At 37.9% G+C, this 18134-nt stretch overlaps 1 protein-coding gene across 6 annotated transcripts in view; it reads right to left on the bottom strand.

Annotated features, from left to right (window-relative positions):
- The window catches only part of OSMR (oncostatin M receptor), an 83604-nt gene that overhangs the window by 30049 nt on the left and 35421 nt on the right, over positions 1–18134 (bottom strand). For 4 of the 6 annotated variants that reach the window (XM_032278913.1, XM_032278912.1, XM_032278910.1 and 1 more), the window contains exons 5-8: positions 16357–16641; positions 14975–15110; positions 14273–14424; positions 245–387 (exon numbers count right to left, since the gene is read on the bottom strand). In XM_032278913.1, the coding sequence (XP_032134804.1) occupies positions 245–387; positions 14273–14424; positions 14975–15110; positions 16357–16641 (716 nt within the window). Of the gene's footprint in view, positions 1–244; positions 388–14272; positions 14425–14974; positions 15111–16356; positions 16642–17544; positions 17605–18134 lie in introns of all 6 variants that reach the window. The other 2 variants (XM_032278909.1, XM_032278908.1) reach the window with 1 other exon arrangement.

The raw sequence follows: 18134 nt of genomic DNA on the forward strand, positions 1-18134 counted from the left end.
CCAGGACATAGCATATCCTGATCTGGAGTAAGATCAGTTCATCTTTGAGGCAAAAAAAAAAAATCTCCAAGGCCTATTTCCTAGCTGTAAAAGTCTATAATTAATTTCATGGACTTTTTAAAACAGATGACCCACACCATTTGAACCTACACAGAAATAAGAGTTTAAAGTGATTTTATTCACTGGTGTCTCTGTTCAGGACAAAAAGGAATTTTTGAAAACAGAAAATTAAGCAGGTCCTTACTTGCATCATTTTTCCTTCACCATAGAGTTCAATCTGACACAAATATGTGAAATCCTTCTTCATGGAGTGCACCTTCCAGGTCATTTTGGCATTTGTGGCATTTACATTTTCAAAGTTGACACTAAAAGGATTCATTGGATAAACTGTCAAAAAAAAAAAAAAAAGAAAGAAAGAAAAAGAAAAAAAAATTCAAGCATAGATCCAAAAAGACATTTGTAATAGGCAATTTATTTCTTCATTTGTTCAACAAGTATTTTTTGTTTACTTTTGAGAACATGACAAACAAGAACTTACAGACAAGATAGAATAAGCCAAGCACAGCCTTGCTCACTCAATGATTCTACTACACACATTGAACAAAATACAAAAAGAAACTACCTGAGACTCCTACAATTAAACACAAGTAGGCAAACCATGAAGGGGAGTCAAAACTTCAAGAAGGTGGTTCATGGAGAGAATTGTAACAGAACTCAGAGTCTAACCCAAATAACATTAACAATGTCAAGGATATAATCCAAAATATGCAGAATGTGCTAGGAATGGAACATCTTTAGCTGAAAGGGGACTGGCCAGAACAGCCCAGGCTCTGTTCCATCCATCTGTCCTTTAATGCTTTAGCACAATGAGTCATGTGTTGTCAGGATATAAAATCCAGGATGGGTGCTTCTGAGGTCTCTCAGCTGTTGTACAAGTGAAGAACTCAGAGATAAGATTCTGTTTGCCCTAGACAGCACTCTGCAGCCTTGGGGACCAGCCAGCAATAAATCCGAGACTTGTGTTGTCCCCTTCTGCCTATCTGATAGTAATAAATCCACTTCATGTAACTTGTTGTGTATGAGCACATTCTGTATCACTGGACTCGGACAGTTGATAACCAGTGCACAGAGACAGCGTGCTTCACAAAATTGGCACAGCAAGCAGGATTCAATCTGACAGAACAATGGCTCACTGGTAAAGTAGACGGGGCAATGCCCTATCTCATACCTGGCCTGTGGTGGAGACATCCGACTAGCTAGGTGTTTTATGGGGAAGAAGCAGTGATAAGAGAAACACAGGTCACACATACACCCTGAGAATGTGGGTGAGCTGGTACATGGATTGCAGCAGGAAAGAAGTGTGGAAACAGGGGAGTTTAGTGCACATATGTGATTGCTCCTTCCTGGGTATTCAGATGCATCTGGAGGCATCTGAGAGGGAATTAAAAAGAGGTCCTCTGATGGTCCTTGAGACATCTGAGAGGGAACCAGCATGCACAAAGCAAGTCTTCACAGAGAAGGAGACTCAAGATCCAAAGGACACACATGGACACAAGCAGTAAACTCTCAAGCAACCTGGCTGGTGTGTTTGTTGGATAAAGGGACACTACAGACCCAAATGGTGCAGTTAGGGTTGGGCCCAAAGTCTCTAGATGGCTACCAAAGGTCACTGGCCTAATACTCTTCTCAAGAGAAAACAGAAAAAGAAGAAAATGCAGACTTTTCTGGGCTTCTTGGATATTGGAACCCACATGACAATATTTCCTGGTTCTTTTAGGTAAAAAATTAAACTGATGATATTGGGAGGTTTTCAGACAAACATAGTGACCCAAGATGCTTATCTGGTTGCGGGCGGGGCCCATTGGGCCATTTTAGGTGCGAGTAACCATGTTTCCTATCACTCAGGGCACCATCGGCAATTGGCATTTTGGCTGTTTAGGGACCAGAAGACCACCTCCATCTGAAAGGGTATGTTCTCCCAACACAGCTAAGGATTTGAGCCATAACAGTGGGGCATATCCACTTCTGCCTGCTACCTAAGCTCCTCAAGTTCCAATGGCTTATTCAACAAATGTAGTACTGTTATACATACTGTATGGAGAATAGGACATTACTTTGTTAATTGAGGACTTAATACAGATATAAATGTTATAAACCACCCTCTCACAATATTTGGCCAGTCACAAAAGGCCCATCAGGGCATGGAGACTAACGATGGACTATTGCAAACTAAATGCCAAGGCCACTTAAGCTGAACACCAAAGAAGTATCCCAGATATAGCCAAACAAGTGATGCCCCTTGTGGCATCCTCTAATAAAAATGAGGCCAGCAGCTGGTAGGCCTCTTTGAGTCCTGGAGACCACATGTACCCAACCTAGATGTCCTTTTGCTCTCCTTAGTCAAGGTTACGGCAAACCCACCAATTTTAAATGAGGTTCTTTGTGGCAACAGGCCTTGGAAGCCACTCAGCAAGTTGTGGTCCAGGTACTGCTTTTAGAATCCTTAGAGCCTGCTAGCTCAATAAAATTACAGACATCCAACACCTCATGCATGCTGATAGTAGTCTCTGGGAAGAAAAAATCTGCCACCGGGATGTACCAGCCTCTCACATTTTGGACACATAAGTTGCTTAGGCAGACCCCAGACTGCTTTTAAACAGCAACTCCTTGCTTGCTACTAGGAACTAGTCGCTGGACACTGAGCATCCTATGGCCAGAGCACCAAACATGACACTACAACATGAAATGCCCATCCATACTTGTGTGCCTGCAAACTTCACCAATCAAATTAGGCTCAACAGAGCTCAATTATTAAATGAAACTGGCACATTTAAGATCATGTCCAGCCAGGCCCCATGGGACCAGTAGGTTTCATGAACAAATGGCTAGCTAATTAAAAGTGACCAAGTAACCTGCTGAGGATGTTTTGGCTCCTCCTATGGATTCAAAAATATGCCTACCAATGCTTTGGCATGGTTTACTGATGGTTCTGACAAACTAAAAACAGATGGGGTTCATTGGGCTGCCACCTTACCATTTGGCCAACAGACAGCCAACTTTAGACTGAGACTGGATATGGAAATTCTATCCAAACTACATGCAGTGGCAATGGCCATGCCGGCCACCTTTCCACCATATCTTGCTATATTTTCACCAACTCACGGGCCATTGCCAATAGCCTAGCCATCTTGTCAGAAGAAAAACAACTGAGTGACTGGACTGATTAAGGAATCCCCTGTGTGGGACAAGAATTATGGCAAGAGCTTGCAGCATGAAAGTTGTCAGAATCAAAATGGAGTCATTTATGTTAAAAAGCAAAATCATGAAAAATGGAGCCAGATAAGGTCATGCAGGATGGGCTCTCTTATACGAATGTCTGATCACAAAACTATCATGAAACAACCTGTAAGGGCCGCAGACATGCACGAAGGTCAGTACAACCTTACACACACACATAAAATACTTCTACAAGGACACCTGTCCAGCAACTGGATTATCTAACCTAACACTGACACCACTTTTGTTATTGATACTTGTAGTCAAAAATTATTAACTGAAAACATCATGTAATCCTTCTCATTTTTTCTTTAAAAACTTTTGTCTTTGTTTATCTTCCTGAATATACACAATTTCTATGGTAAATGTATTCCCATTGCAATGTCTATTCCTGAATAAATATCATTTTCTTTTAGAGTCTCCCTCTCTGTTATTTAGATTGGCATAATGGTGTCTCAGAAGTGAGACTAAGATAGCTAAGGAGAAGGCTCCATCGACTGACCCACATGCAGGATCACCAAATTTAACAACTATATGAAAAAATCACCTTCATAAGACTGAAAAATCAAGTAGGCATTCATAGTACCTGTCTTTAATACTGTATCACTAAAAGATGCACTGAAAGGGGAAGAAAGATATTCCTGAATCACTGATGCCACCCCTTCCCCATTCACTGGCAGCAGCCCTGTGTCATGGACAGAGACTCTGTACACTTGGGAGACGGAGAAGAGGAGAACACAGTGACCGAGAGACTTTGCATGGAAGTCAGGGCTGCCCAGTCACTGGGAAAGTAGGCAAAAATGGGTTGAACTCAGCTGAGAGAGACTCTATTTGTTTGAAAATAAAGGAAGTGAACAAGAGTCTTCTGTAATTCAGAGAATTCTTCCGGATCTTATTCAAGACCACCAAGGAGGTACCTCTATGAGTCTATAAGAACCATAGTGTTACTGGGTTTGGGTTTCCCCTAATGAAGATAAGGTACAGATCACAACACTATATCTTTTTGATATGGATAATCTTTCTCAAGAAGGATGGGTACAAACAAGCCCAGACTGTGATGACTACAATAAATACTTAACTCTTCAAAGCTCAGACATTCATAAGCATCAAGACCATCCAGGAAAACATGACCTCACCAAACAAACTAAATAATTCACCCAGGGACAATCCTAGGGAAACAGAGATATGAGACCTTTCAGATAGGGAATTCAAAATAGTTGTTTTAAGGAAACTCAAAGAAATGTAGAAAAGCACAAAGAAGAAATTCAGAATTCTGTAAGATAAATTTAAAAAGATATTAAAATAATTTTTTTAAACCAAGCAGAAATTCTGGAGTTGAAAAATGCAATTGACATACCAAAGAATGCATCAGAGTCACTTAATAGCAGAGCTGATCATGCAGAAGAAATAATTAGTGAACTTGAAGATAGGCTATTTGAAAATGTTATCGGAAGAGACAAGAGAAAAAAGAATAAGAGTTATTGGCCTTAAAGATGAGGTAGAGAATGAGACAGTGGTAGAAACTCTATTCAAAGGGATTATAACTGAGAACTTTCCATACCTTAAGAAAGATACAAATACCCAAGTCCAAGAAGGTTATATAATACCAAGTAAATTTAACCCAAAGAAGAAGTCAATCTCGAGGCATTTAATAATCAAACTCCCAAAGGTCGAGGATAAAGAAAGTATCCTAAGAGCAACAAGACAAAAGAAACCATATATAAAGCATAAAGATATATAAACAAAATATATATATGGAAGAAAACTTTTCAGTGGAAACCTTACAGGCCAGGAGAGAGTGGCATAACATGAAGGAGAAATATAAACTCCCAGACAAACAAAAGCTGAAGGATTTCATCAATACGAGACCTGTCCTACAAGAAATGCTAAAGGGAGTTCTTCAATCAGGAAAAAAAATAGGATGTTATTGAGCAATAAGAAATCATCTGAAGGTACAAAACTCACTGGTAACAGTAAGTACACACACACACAGAGCAAACCCCACAGAATATGGTAACACTGTAACTGTGGTGTGTAAACTACTCTTATCTGAAGTAGAAAGACTAAATGATAAACCAATAAAAAATAATAACAACTTTTCAAGACATAGACCATATAACACCTGAGGTGGGTGGATCACCTGAGGTCAGGAGTTTGAGACCAGCCTGGCCAACATGGAGAAACCCCGTTTCTACTAAAAATAAAAAATTAGCCAGGCATGGTGGCACATGGCTGTAATCCTAGCTACTCAGCAGGCTGAGGCAGGAGAATCGCTTGAGCCCAGAGGCGGAGGTTGTGGTGAGCTGAGATCACGACATTGCATGCCAGCCTGGGCAACAAGAGTGAAACTCTGTCTAAAAAATACACACACACACACCCCCCAAAAAGTTAAAAAGCAGAGAAACAAAGTTAAAGAATAGAGGTTTAATTAGTTTTCTCTTTGCCTGTATATGTAAACAGTGTTGTTATCAACTTAAAATAAGTTATAAGATAGTATTTGCAAGCCTCATGGTAACCTCAAATTAAAAAAAAATATATATATATATATATATATATATATATATAGAATATGCAAAAAGGAAAAAGCAGAAAATTAAATCAAACCACCAGAGAAATTCACCTTCACTAAAAGAAAGACAGGAAGAAAGGAAAGAAGAAGGAGACCATAAAAGAGCCAGAAAACAATTTTAAAAATGGCCAGAGTAAGCTCTTACTAATCAATAATAACATTGAACGTAAATGGACTAAACTTTCCAATCAGAAGACATAGAGTGGCTGAATGGATTTAAAAACAACTGACCCAATGACCTGTTGCCTATGAGAAGCACTTAGCTTATAAAGGCACACATAGACTGAAGATAAAGGGATGGAAAAAGATATTCCATGACAACGGAAACCAAAAAGGAAGAGGAGTAGCTTTACTTACGTCAGACAAAATAGATTTCAAGACAAAAACTATAAGGAGACACAAAGTAGGTCATTATGTAGTGACAAAGGGGTCAATCCAGCAAGAAGATAGGACAATTATAAGTATATACACAACCAACACTGGAGCATCCAGATATACAGAGAAATATTAGAGCTAAAGAGAGCAATAGACCCTAATAGACCCTAATACAACAACAGCTGCAGACTTAAACACCCCCTTTTCAGCATTAGACAGATCCTCTAGACAGAAAATCAACAAAGAAATATCTGATTATCTGATTTAATCTGCACTATAGAAAAAATGGGCCTAATAGATATTTGCAGAAATGTTTTGTACGATAGCTGCAGAATACAGACTCTTCTCCTCAGTACATCAATCACTCTCAAGGATAGATTATATGTTAGGTCACAAAACAAGTCTTAAACATTTTTAAAAATTAAAATGATATCAGGCATCTTCCCAGATCATAATGGAATAAAACTAGAAATCAATAACAAGAGGAATTTTGGAAACTATAAACTACATAGAAATTAAACGACATGCTCCCAAATGACCAGTGAGTCAATCAAGAAATTAAGAAGGAAACTGAAAAATTTCTTGAAACAAATGATAATGGAAACACAATGCACCAAAACCTATAGGATGCAGCAAAAGCAGTACTAAGAAGGAAGTTTATAGCTATAAGTGCCCACATCAAAGAAGAAAAACTTCAAATACACAACCTAATACTGAATTAGAAAAGCAAGAGCAAAACCAAGCCCCAAGTTAGAATAAAGAAATAATAAATATCAGAGATGAAATAAATGAAATTGAAATGAAGAAAACAATACAAAAGACTAACAAAAAGCTGGTTCTTTGAAAAGATAAACAAAAATGGCAAACCATTAGCCAGGCCAAGAAAAAAAGAGAGAAGACCCAAATAAATAAAATCGGAGGTGAAAAAGGAGATACTACAATGATACTGCAGGAATTCAAAGGATCAATTGTGGTTATTAAGAGCAACTATATGGCAATAAATTGGAAAATCTAGAAGAAAAAGAAAAATTCCTAGACACACAAAAATAACAGTGTTGAACAATGAGGAAATCCAAAACCTGAGTAACAAATTTGAACTTGTAATAAAAAGTCTCTCAGTGAAGAAAAGCCTGGGCCCCAGTGGATTCACTTCTAAAATCTACCAAACATTTAAAGAAGAACAAATACCAATCCTACTCAAACTACTCTGAAAAACAGAGGAGGAGGGAATATGTCCAAAGTCATTCTACTAGGCCAGTATTACCCTGACACCAAAACCAGACAGAGACAGATAAAAAAATGAAAACTACAGACCAATATCACTGATGACTATTAATGCTAAAATCTTCAATAAAATATTCACAAACCAAATTCAACAACATGCTAAAAAGATCATTCATCATGACCAAATGGGATTTACCCCAGGAACACAAAGATGGTTCAACATACGCAAATCAACAAATGTTTCATCATATCAACAGAATGAAGGACAAAAAAAAAAAAACCCATATGATCATTTCAATTCATGCTAAAAAAATTTTTGATGAAATTCAACATCCCTTTCATGAAAAAAGCATTAAAAAAACCAGGCATTGAGGGAACCTATGTCAACACAATGAAAGTCATATATGACAGACCCATAGCTAGTATCATACTGAATGGGGAGAAACTGAAATCCTATCCTCTAAGATTGAGAACAGGAAAAGGATGCCCACTTTCACCACTGTTATTCGACATAGTACTCAAAGTCCTTGCTAGAGCAATCAGACAAGATAAAGAAATAAAGGGCATCCAAATTAGAAAGGAAAAAGTAAAATCTTCCTTATTTGCAGTTGATATTATCTTATATTTGCTAAAACCTAAGGACCCCGCTAAGAAACTATTAGAACTGATCAACAAATTCAGTAAAGGTGCAGGATACAAAATCAATATACAAGTATCAGTAGCATTCCTATATGCCAACAGCAAAAAATCTGAAAAAGGAATCAAGAAAGTAATCCCATTTACAATAGCAGCAAATAAAATTAAATACCTAGGAATTAACTTAACCAAAGCAGTTAAGTATCTCTACAATGAAAACTACAAAATGCTGATGAAAGAAATTGAAGAAGGCTCAAAAAAGGAAACATATTCCATGTTCATGGATTGAAAGAATCAATACTGTTAAAATGTCTACTCTACTCAAGGCAATCTATAGAGTTACTGAAATCCCTAACAAAATACCAAAGACATTCCTTACAAAAATAGAAAAACAATCCAAAAATTTACATGGACTCACAAGAGACCCAGAATTGCCAAAGCACTGGAGTAATTACATTAGCTGGCTTCAAATTATACTACAGAGCTATAGGAACCAAAACAGCATCATAATGGCATTAAAAACAGATACATAGACCAGCAGAACAGACTTAGAGAACTCCCAAATAAATCCATACATCTATAGTAAACTCATTTTTGACAAAGGTGCCAAAAACATATATTGGGGAAAAGAGAGTCTCCTCAATAAATAGTGCTGGGAAAACTGGATATCCATATGCAGAAGAATGACACTAGATACCTATTTCTAGTCGTATACAAAAATCAAATCAAAATGGGTTAAAGACTTAAATCTAAAACCTTAAGTTATGAAACTACTACAAGAAAACATGAGGGAAACTTTCCAAGACACTGGAGTAATTTATGCAAGTAAGAATTTTTAAATAATACCCAACAACAAGAGGCAACCAAAGCAAAAATGGACAAATAGAATCCCATCAAGTTAAAATGCTTCTGCACAACAAAGGAAACAATCAACAAAGTGAAGAGAAAAACCACAGAATGGGAAATTTTTGCAAACTACCAATCTGATAAAGGATTAGTAACCAGAGTATATAAGAAGCTCAAAAAGTCTATAGGAAAAAAAATCTAATATTCTGATTTTAAAATGGGCAAAAGATATGAATAGACATTTCTCAAAAGAAGAAATACAATTTACAAACAGGAATATAAAAAAGTGCTCAGCATCATGGATCATCAGAGAAATGCAAATCAAAACTACAATGTAACTAGTGTTCTATCAATCCTGTTTATCCTTTAAAAAAAACTAGTGTTTGGTTTCATTGAGCCTTTGTATGGGCTTTTGGGTGTCCATTTCAATTAGTTCTGCTCTGATTTTAGCTATTTCTTTTATTCTATGGTTTGTGGTTGTTCTATAGTTCTTTCTTCTACAGTTTGTTGTTGTTTCTCTAGTTTCTCTATGTGTGATATTAGATTAATTTGAGATCTTTCTAAATTCTTGATGCAGGCATTTAGCTCTATAAACTTTATTCTTTACAATGCTTTTGCTGCAACTCAGAGATTTTGGTACGTATGTCTCTGTTTTTATTTCCAAGAATTTTTAAATGTTTTCCTTAATTTTGTTATTTACTCACAAGTTTTGATGTTTTTGAATTTATTTAGACTTGATTTCTGACTGAGCATCTGGGTAATCTTGGAATATGTTCTGTGTGCAGATGAGAAGAATGTATATTCTGTGGTTGATGGGTGAGTGTTTTGTAGATGTCTATTAAGTCCAATACAGAATTTGTTAGTTTTCTCCCTTGATGATCTAATGCTGTCAGTGTGGTGTTGGAGTCCCATTTTTGTGTGGTTGTGTGGTTACCTAAGTCTCTTTGTAGGTCATAAAATAAGAAGCACTTGTTTCATGAATCTGGGTGCTTCTGTGTTGGGTATATATATATTTAAGATCAATAAGTCTTCTTACTGAATTGAGCCCTTTATCATTACGTAGTGTCTTTTTTTGTTTGTTTTTTTTTTTTTTTTGTCTTTTTAAACTGTTGTTCATTTAAAGTCTGTTTAACCTGATATAAGAATAGTGACCCTTGCTCTTTTTGGTTTTCTATTTTTATGGCAGAGCTGTCTCCAACTCTTTATTTTGAGCCTATGGATATCATTACATGTAAGATGGGTCTCTTGAAGACAGCAGACAGAGGGGTCTCTTTTTTTTTTTTTTTTTAATTCAACTTGCGACTGTGCTTTTTCAGTGGGGGAATTAAGACTGTTTACATTCACAATCAATATTGATATAGGAGGTTTTGATCCTATTGTGAAGTCATTAGCTGGATGACTTGTAGTTTCTATTCTGTAGTTCCTTTATAGGGTCTGTGGACTAGGTACCTAAGTGTGATTTTGTGGTAACACGTATTGTTCTTTTGTTTTCACATTTAGAACTTCCTTAAAGATTTTTTGTAAGGGTGGTCTAGTGATAACAAATTCCCTTAGCAATTGCTTATCTGAAAAAATATTTTATTTTACCTTCATTTATGATGCTCAATTTGGCAGGATATGAAATTTTTGATTGGAATGTCTTTTCTTTGAGAATGCTGAAAATAGGCCCCCAATCTCTTCCGGCTTGTAAGGTTTCTGCTGAGAAGTTCACTGTTAGCCTGATGGGGGTCCCTTTGCATGTGATATGACCTTTTTCTCTAGCTACATTTCAGATTTTTTCTTTAGTGCTGGCCTTAAACAGTCTGGTGACTATATATGCATTAGTGATGTTCATTTTATGTAGAATCCAGCAGGTGTTCTCTGGATTTCTTGTATCTGGATGTCTACCTCTCTAGCAAGATTACAGAAATTTCATTCTATTATTCCCTCAAATTTGTTCCCCAGATTGATTACTTTTTCTCCTGCTCTCTCCAGAATGCCAATAATTTATATGTTTCATAGCTTTACATAATGCCATATTTCTTGGAGACTTTGTTCATCTTTAAAAATTATCCTTATTTTTGTCTGACTAGATTAGTTTGAAAAAAAAAAAAAAAACAGTCTTCAAGTTCCAAAATTCTTCTGCTTGGTCCAGTCTATTAACAAAACCTTAAATTGTATTTTGAAATTCCTTGAGGTTTTCACTTCCAGTAGTTCTAGTTTTGCTTTGCCTGCCATGTATGAGCCAGAAAAAGCCAAGGGAGTGGGGAACTGAAAGTACCTTTTCCTAAAACATTTCCCCACCTAGGTTCACTAATCAAGCCAAACAGACAGGCAAACAAAAAGATAAATTATTGCTAAAAATTAAAAGCCACTTGAAGATTTTGGTCTTCTGATACAATTTAGCTATCCCTAGCTAAAATGCAAATATTTGAATATTTAACCCCTAAACTCATTTGAAACACAAAAAGGGAAGAGGTTTTTAAAAATAAACCTGCTATAGAAATTGCTTTACCCAAAATTTGGTATCTAGTCTTCATAAAATTACCTATCAGGGCAAATAAAATGTAGCCACATGAATAGGTCCCATTTTGTCAGACACATCATTTGAACCCAACTCTCCTTCTGTAAACCAGTGCATTGCTTTTGAGTTCTTGTTATCTGCCTGCAGACTGGACTCGATCCTGTAATCTCTTAATTTTCTCCAATATTTGGATATAACTCTCCAAAACTTGCTCTGTTTGTAAAGCCCTAAAACTGAAGCTGGACAACTTAATATAACTTTCAAGGAACTAGCCTCATGCATGATGTATGGGCTGCACATAAAGTCCATTGAACCGCCTGATTCCATACCCAGTGACCTTCAAGCTGCAAACAAGGATGATAAATTGATGGCTTTATGTAGTGAACAACTTTTCACAAGACGATGGGACAAGATAGCCCAACAAAATGAGACTCTTGGCCGGGCGTGGTGGCTCACGTCTGTAATCCCAGCACTTTGGGAGGCTGAGGTAGGCAGATCATGAGGTCAGGAGTTCTAGATCGGCCTGGCCAACATGGTGAAACCCTGCCTCTACTAAAAATACAAAAATTAGCCGGGTGTGGTGGCACATGCTTGTAATCCCAGCTACTCAGGGGGCTGAGGCAGGAGAATTGCTTGAACCCGGGAGGCAGAGGTTGCAGTGAGCCGAGATCCTGCCACTGCACTCCAGCCCGGGTGACAGAGTGAGACTCCGTCTTAAAAAACAAAAACAAAAACAAAAACAAAGAGACTCTTGTTCCTCTTGCTTTTTCCTTTCTTATGCCTATCTTTTTCTTTATAACAGCGTAACTGAAATTTCACAATCAGTAGTTTCTTTTGGTAACTTGATAGAATCTAATTTCAGAGCTCTTTTAAGTGATAAATTAAAAAAAAAATCTGTGCTATTGATAATACTACATATTGTATATGGATAAATTCCTCTGGGGAAGTTGAGGCCTGTATACATACAATTTTTTTTAAGTCATATAGTTATAACAGGTTTCACTTAAGTCCCATATCTTTTGATTTATTTGTTTGTCCTTAAGGCTAGCCTCAAAGCTGAAAACCATTATGCAAACTAGGGTTATCATATTGCTATTAACTTTATTTTGCATTTTCCTTTTAGAATTTTGTACATGTTCCTTACCAAATTTCTGCCGAAGTACTACTCCTAACAGAACAATGCTGGCCCAGTACTTTGAGAGGATGGCTAAAAGACTCCAGAATAGATGAAACTGAACTTAACAAAGGACTACAGCAAGGCTTATCCTGACAGCAACTCCCTCCAGGCCTCCTTTGTTGTCCAAATATGGCTAAAAGGGTTTTGATGCCGACTAGTTGCCAATCACTCCCTCCAATGTGGGACCAGACCAGTAACCCAGGACAAGATCTCTCTCTGAAATCATTGCTGATCACCCTTTAACCAAGATGGACCTGTCCTGGGTTACTTTAAAATATTTTTATACAATTATGTGCTTTAAAATTGATAAACTTTATCAGTAGACATATAAAAGATAGTGAGTTACTAATTAAAAGAAGATATTAGCAGTATAGAAATGAACAGCAGGTCGGGCGCAGTGGCTCACGCCTGTAATCTCAGCACTTTGAGAGACCAAGGTGGGTGTATCATGAGGTCAGAAGTTCAAGACCACCCTGGCCAAGATGGTGAAACCTCATCTCTACTAAAAATACAAAAATTAGCCAGGCATGGTGGCAGAGTCCTGTAATCCCAGCTACTAGGGAAGCTGAGGCAGGTGAATCACTTGAACTCGGAGGATGGAGGTTGTAGTGACCTGAGATTGTGCCATTGCACTCCAGCCTGGGTGACAGAGTAAGACTCTGTCTTTAAATAAATAAATAAATAAATGAACAACAAATCAGTAGCAAGAATACATAAATATTCTTACCAGAGAAAAATGTGCAAATAGCATGAATAAGCTTTTCATGAAAGAGAAAACAGACGTGGTCAAAACACTAATGAAATTCAATCCCAAGACTATCATAAAATACCACCTTATAGCCATTTAATTGGCAAAAATAAAAAATGTGTCAATACCAACTTGGTAAGAATATGTGAACCTACGGGGTGGGAATATAACTGCTACTACTTTTTTGAAAAATAATTTGACCTTATCCTATAAGATGAACATTCACATATTCTACATCTGATCCCCCTCTTAAGTATATACTCAAGAAAAACAATTATAGATGTGTACTGGACACATGTATAACAATGTTCATATTAACATGTAGCCAAGCACAAAAACCTTGATACAACCTGCAAATCCATCAAAAAGGATGTATGAATAAAATATTTAATATTTATGCAATGAAATACTACGCAGCAGTAAAAGTGAATGGACTACGGCAACAGTAAGCAATATGGGCAAATATTAGCAATTTAACATTATATAAACATAATTACTGAATTTTTACATACAGTTTGATGTCCTTTCTATGCATTAAAACCAAACAAAATAAAGGCATTTTTACCATCACATAAGAAATGAGAATACACATGCACACAATTTAAAGTGATAATGATCTCAGTGGAAGGAGTGGGGGTGGGGTGATTATAGGATGAGATATGATAGAAGTTATTGTTAGATTTCTAGGTTTGAAGTTGGGTGGTAAGCTCATTGGTGCTCATGACATTATTAAAACAAACAAACAATAGGGGATGCGTGCATCAATGTGGAGAAACACAGCATGAACAACAGGTATAAATTCTAACTCTCACCTTGGCTATAAATGAGGCAAAGGTTTACAGCACATTTACTTGATCACAGACTGTCAAACAAAGACATATTAGTGGCCACGGTGGGCTGTGACAACTCTAGTCTCACCTCGATGAGTCAGGTTAAAAAGGATATTGACACTTCTCTTCCTTAGGTAATTTTCAGCTATGAGTGTGAGGTTATAAGTTTCTTGTGAGTCTTGAGTTATTTGCCAATTACACCAGTTTTTGTGGGTACAAAGTTTCTTTTCCCCAGAAAATCTTTAAAAACAAAACAAACGAACACAACAATTACAAGGTTTTACTTCTGTCAAAGCAAATGTATCCCTTAACCCTTGGGGCATTCTCAGTGACTGTCAAACTATGTTCCCCATAATGGCACTGATGCACCGCCAACAAATACCAATAATGAAAATATTGTTTCTACAAACTTGATATATGTGCTAAAATGTCTTAACAATGAATTACTGACACCCCGTGGGTGGCAAAAAGTCCCTTAATTTACTTGGAATATTCTTAAAAAGTCAGAAATTGGGTAGATCCAGATTATCAGAGGGGACTATTTTCACGTCAAGATATACAATTGACTGTCTTTCTTACCATACTATGCTAAATGTTCCTTTATTAAAAACCTCAGGTAGAAAATATTAGACACTTGTGACCACTTAAAGGTTTCCTCTTAATCTTGGCAGATGTTTCTAAAATATTTGTTCCAATTTCCTGCAACATCTAAATGTAGATTTTGCCATGTTGTTCACAAGCACCTCAAACAAGGAAGAACTTGTCAAGAATGTAACCAGAGCCAACTTACGATTCAAATAAAGTGTAGCTTTGGGAAGGTTGTTTAGACCAACCCAAGGCAGTGTCCACCCCAGGATCCCAAGTACAGTGCAAAGTCTTGAAGTCCTGGGTTTCACAAGAAAAGTCCTTGGGCTCCTCAAGTACTTCTGTCCATACAAAGGAAAACAGACCTAGTTAAATCTTTTTATTGGAAGCTAAGCCAAATGGAAAGCTCTGTTTAGAGTCTGAAGCCACAGAGTTACTCTGAACAATGTAGGGGTCACTGAAGTGGAAGCCTACATATCAACAGCCTCCTAAAGTCACTTTTCAGGGGTCACTTCATCTTGGCCCCTTCTCTTTCCTGCCCTTGTGATTTCTCAGATGTCATGGGCATGGGTGGTCAATATTATGCAAGTGGTTGGTGCTGTCTCTGTTTGACAAGGGTTGTATCCCCAGTCCCTGCCAGAGTTTCATTTTGGGTGCTGTGGCTCACAGAAAGCCTCAGGGATGTGAGAAAATCAGTCAGATTTGTGAACCTGCTAACTTCAACAGGCAGGGGCTGAGTGTTCAGGGAATAGTGAAGCACTTCTGAGTCCCCAGAGTTACTGCTGCTCTTAGTGACCATGCTAAGGGGACACAGAAGAAACAGGCATCCAGGTGACTGGAGACTTCCTTTGGCAAGGGAGGCAGGGAGGGAGATGTCCCCTACTGTGTAAAGGGAAGGAGATGCTCAAAACAAAATACAGGAGGCCACTAGTTGTGCACACACAGACCTATATAAAAATCAAAATGTTCCCACTCCACTAACGTATCCAATGGAGCCAATTTACTGCACAGTTAAGAACAGTAATGGCCTCCATTTGCTGATCTCCTACTGCACACAGGTATTACTGGGGCCCGATGCTACACACATTCATTAATCCTCACAATCACCATCACTATCCCCATTTTACAAAGGAGAAAACTGGCTCAGAGAGGCTAGGAAAGTTGGCCAAGACGACACACCCAGCCAGTGAAAGAAGATTCAAACCCAGGTCTCCTGGGCCACAACCCTGGCTGACTCTGTGGTTGTCCAATCTGTAGCCCCTCCCCTTCCTCCAGGATCCCGTAGTAATTTCAGCATGGCTGGGGAAAAAATGGGGATTTTCCCAGTAGTCCAGGTCATGACTCGAAGTGTCTCTTCTTTAATACTACTGATTTCTAGGAATACAACTGTCAGTAAAAACAAGAAAACAACAGGAAATCCTGGAAATATTACTGAAGGACATCAATTTCAGAGCCTTTCTAGAAAACTTGAGAAGCAAAAGAAAATCAAGATCATGGGCAGAAATGCTTAACTTGTCTTCTAGTAAAGGAGATTTAATCTATTCCTCAGGAAATGAGAAGAAAGGGCCACAGAATTTGCATACTTACTTGAGACAAAGAGAACGATGCCTTTTATGCCTTTAGAGACACTTCCTTGGCTCACCTCACAATACATATCTGCCCCTGTTTTCCTAATGAAAGGCACACTACTTAAGTGGAATACAGATACGTGTGGATCAAGTTGTTCTCCATAAATCTGTTTCCCTTCCCAATAACAAGATACATTATTTTGAATGTTTCTAGAAACATAGCAAATGGTGACGTTGGCACCTTCTTCCACCAGTTTATCTTTAGGGAAAACGAACAATATATCCTGTCCAAGAGAATCTTGTACTGCAAGACCAAAAAAAAAAAAAGCCAAGTTAGTATCTCACTCAAAATTCAAGCCTCTTAAAACAAGCTGTCCATTTTCCCTCAGCAGATAACTTTAGCTTTTTCTACCTCCTGTAGAAAACAGCAAACTAAATGTATCTGCCAATCTTCTACCCTTTGGTGCATGCGAGACAATCCTTTCCAGCATTGCTCCTGTTGTTACATGGCTACCACTGCAGTTGTGGTTACAGCCACAGACAGCACGTTACTGTTACCACTCTGAGTTTTGCATGATTGCTACTGCTAGGTTATTGTATCAGCAGCAGCTGCTCAAGTCCCAGCCCTGCGGGAGGCCATGTTAAGTGTTTATGTACATTATCTCAGGACATTCTTAGTACTTTATGACAACAGGTCAGGTAGGACTGAGCCAAAGTTTGCCCAGTTAGAAACTGGTAAAACCATATTCAGACTGGCACGGTCTACCCAGTTCCAAAATCCCTCATAATCTCTTAATTGTTCTGGAGACCATATCTCTCCCTAGCTTCTCAGAAATGCCCATCCCTCAAATGTGAGGGGTCTTTAAAAAGTTCATTTAAGTTTATAAAAATCCAACCTTCAAGCGATTCTCAAGCCTCGGCCTCCTGAATAGCTGGGACTACAGGCATGTGCCACCACCTGGCTGATTTTGTTGTATCTTTGGTAGAGATGGGGTTTTGCCATGTTGTGTAGGCTGGTCTTGAACTCCTGAGCTCAGGCAATCTGCTCACCTCAGCCCCCTAAAGTACTAGGATTACAGACGTAAGCTACCGCACCCAACTTCTTACTATCTTTTTAAAATGCTTTTTTTCCCCGTATATGTGTCCATGTAATGGTTAGCACATGACCTCTGGAGCCATATTGTCTGGGTTAGAATTCCAGCTCCACCACTTAGTGGCGTGGTGGCCTTGCATGACTTCTTTAACCTTTCAGTGCCTGTTTCCTTACCTGCTAAGAGAGGATAAGAAGTCCTTTTACAGGACTGATATGAGAACTAAATATATATAGTACTTTAAAAAGTGACTAGGCCATAGATTTAATTCAATTATTATCTCATTATTATTAGTTTAATGGGAGGAAAAGAAACTGACAAAACTCACTCTAAATTTTATTACAACAAAATTAAATTATCAGTATTAAAGAGTATTTAAAATATATTTATCCATAATCTCATCTTTCAAATAACACATCACTTTCATTTTTCCATATTTCCTTTGCCTCTAGACTGGGGGGGACTACAACTTGAGCCCACCATCTGTTGGGGTGTGTGTGTGTGTGTGTGTGTGTGTGTGTCAGAACCTCACTCTGTCGCCCAGGCTGGAGTGTAATGGTGTAATCTAGGCTCACTGGAACCTCTGCCTTTTGGGTTCAAGTGATTCTCCTGCCTCAGCCTCTCAAGTACCTGGGACTACAGGCACCTGTTGCCACACCCACCTAATTTTTGTATTTTTAGTAGAGACATTGTTTCACCATGTTTT

The sequence above is a fragment of the Sapajus apella genome, unplaced genomic scaffold (genome assembly GCF_009761245.1).
Source record: "Sapajus apella isolate SASKATOON/1434 unplaced genomic scaffold, GSC_monkey_1.0 scaffold11, whole genome shotgun sequence".
Classification (NCBI taxonomy): domain Eukaryota; kingdom Metazoa; phylum Chordata; class Mammalia; order Primates; family Cebidae; genus Sapajus; species Sapajus apella.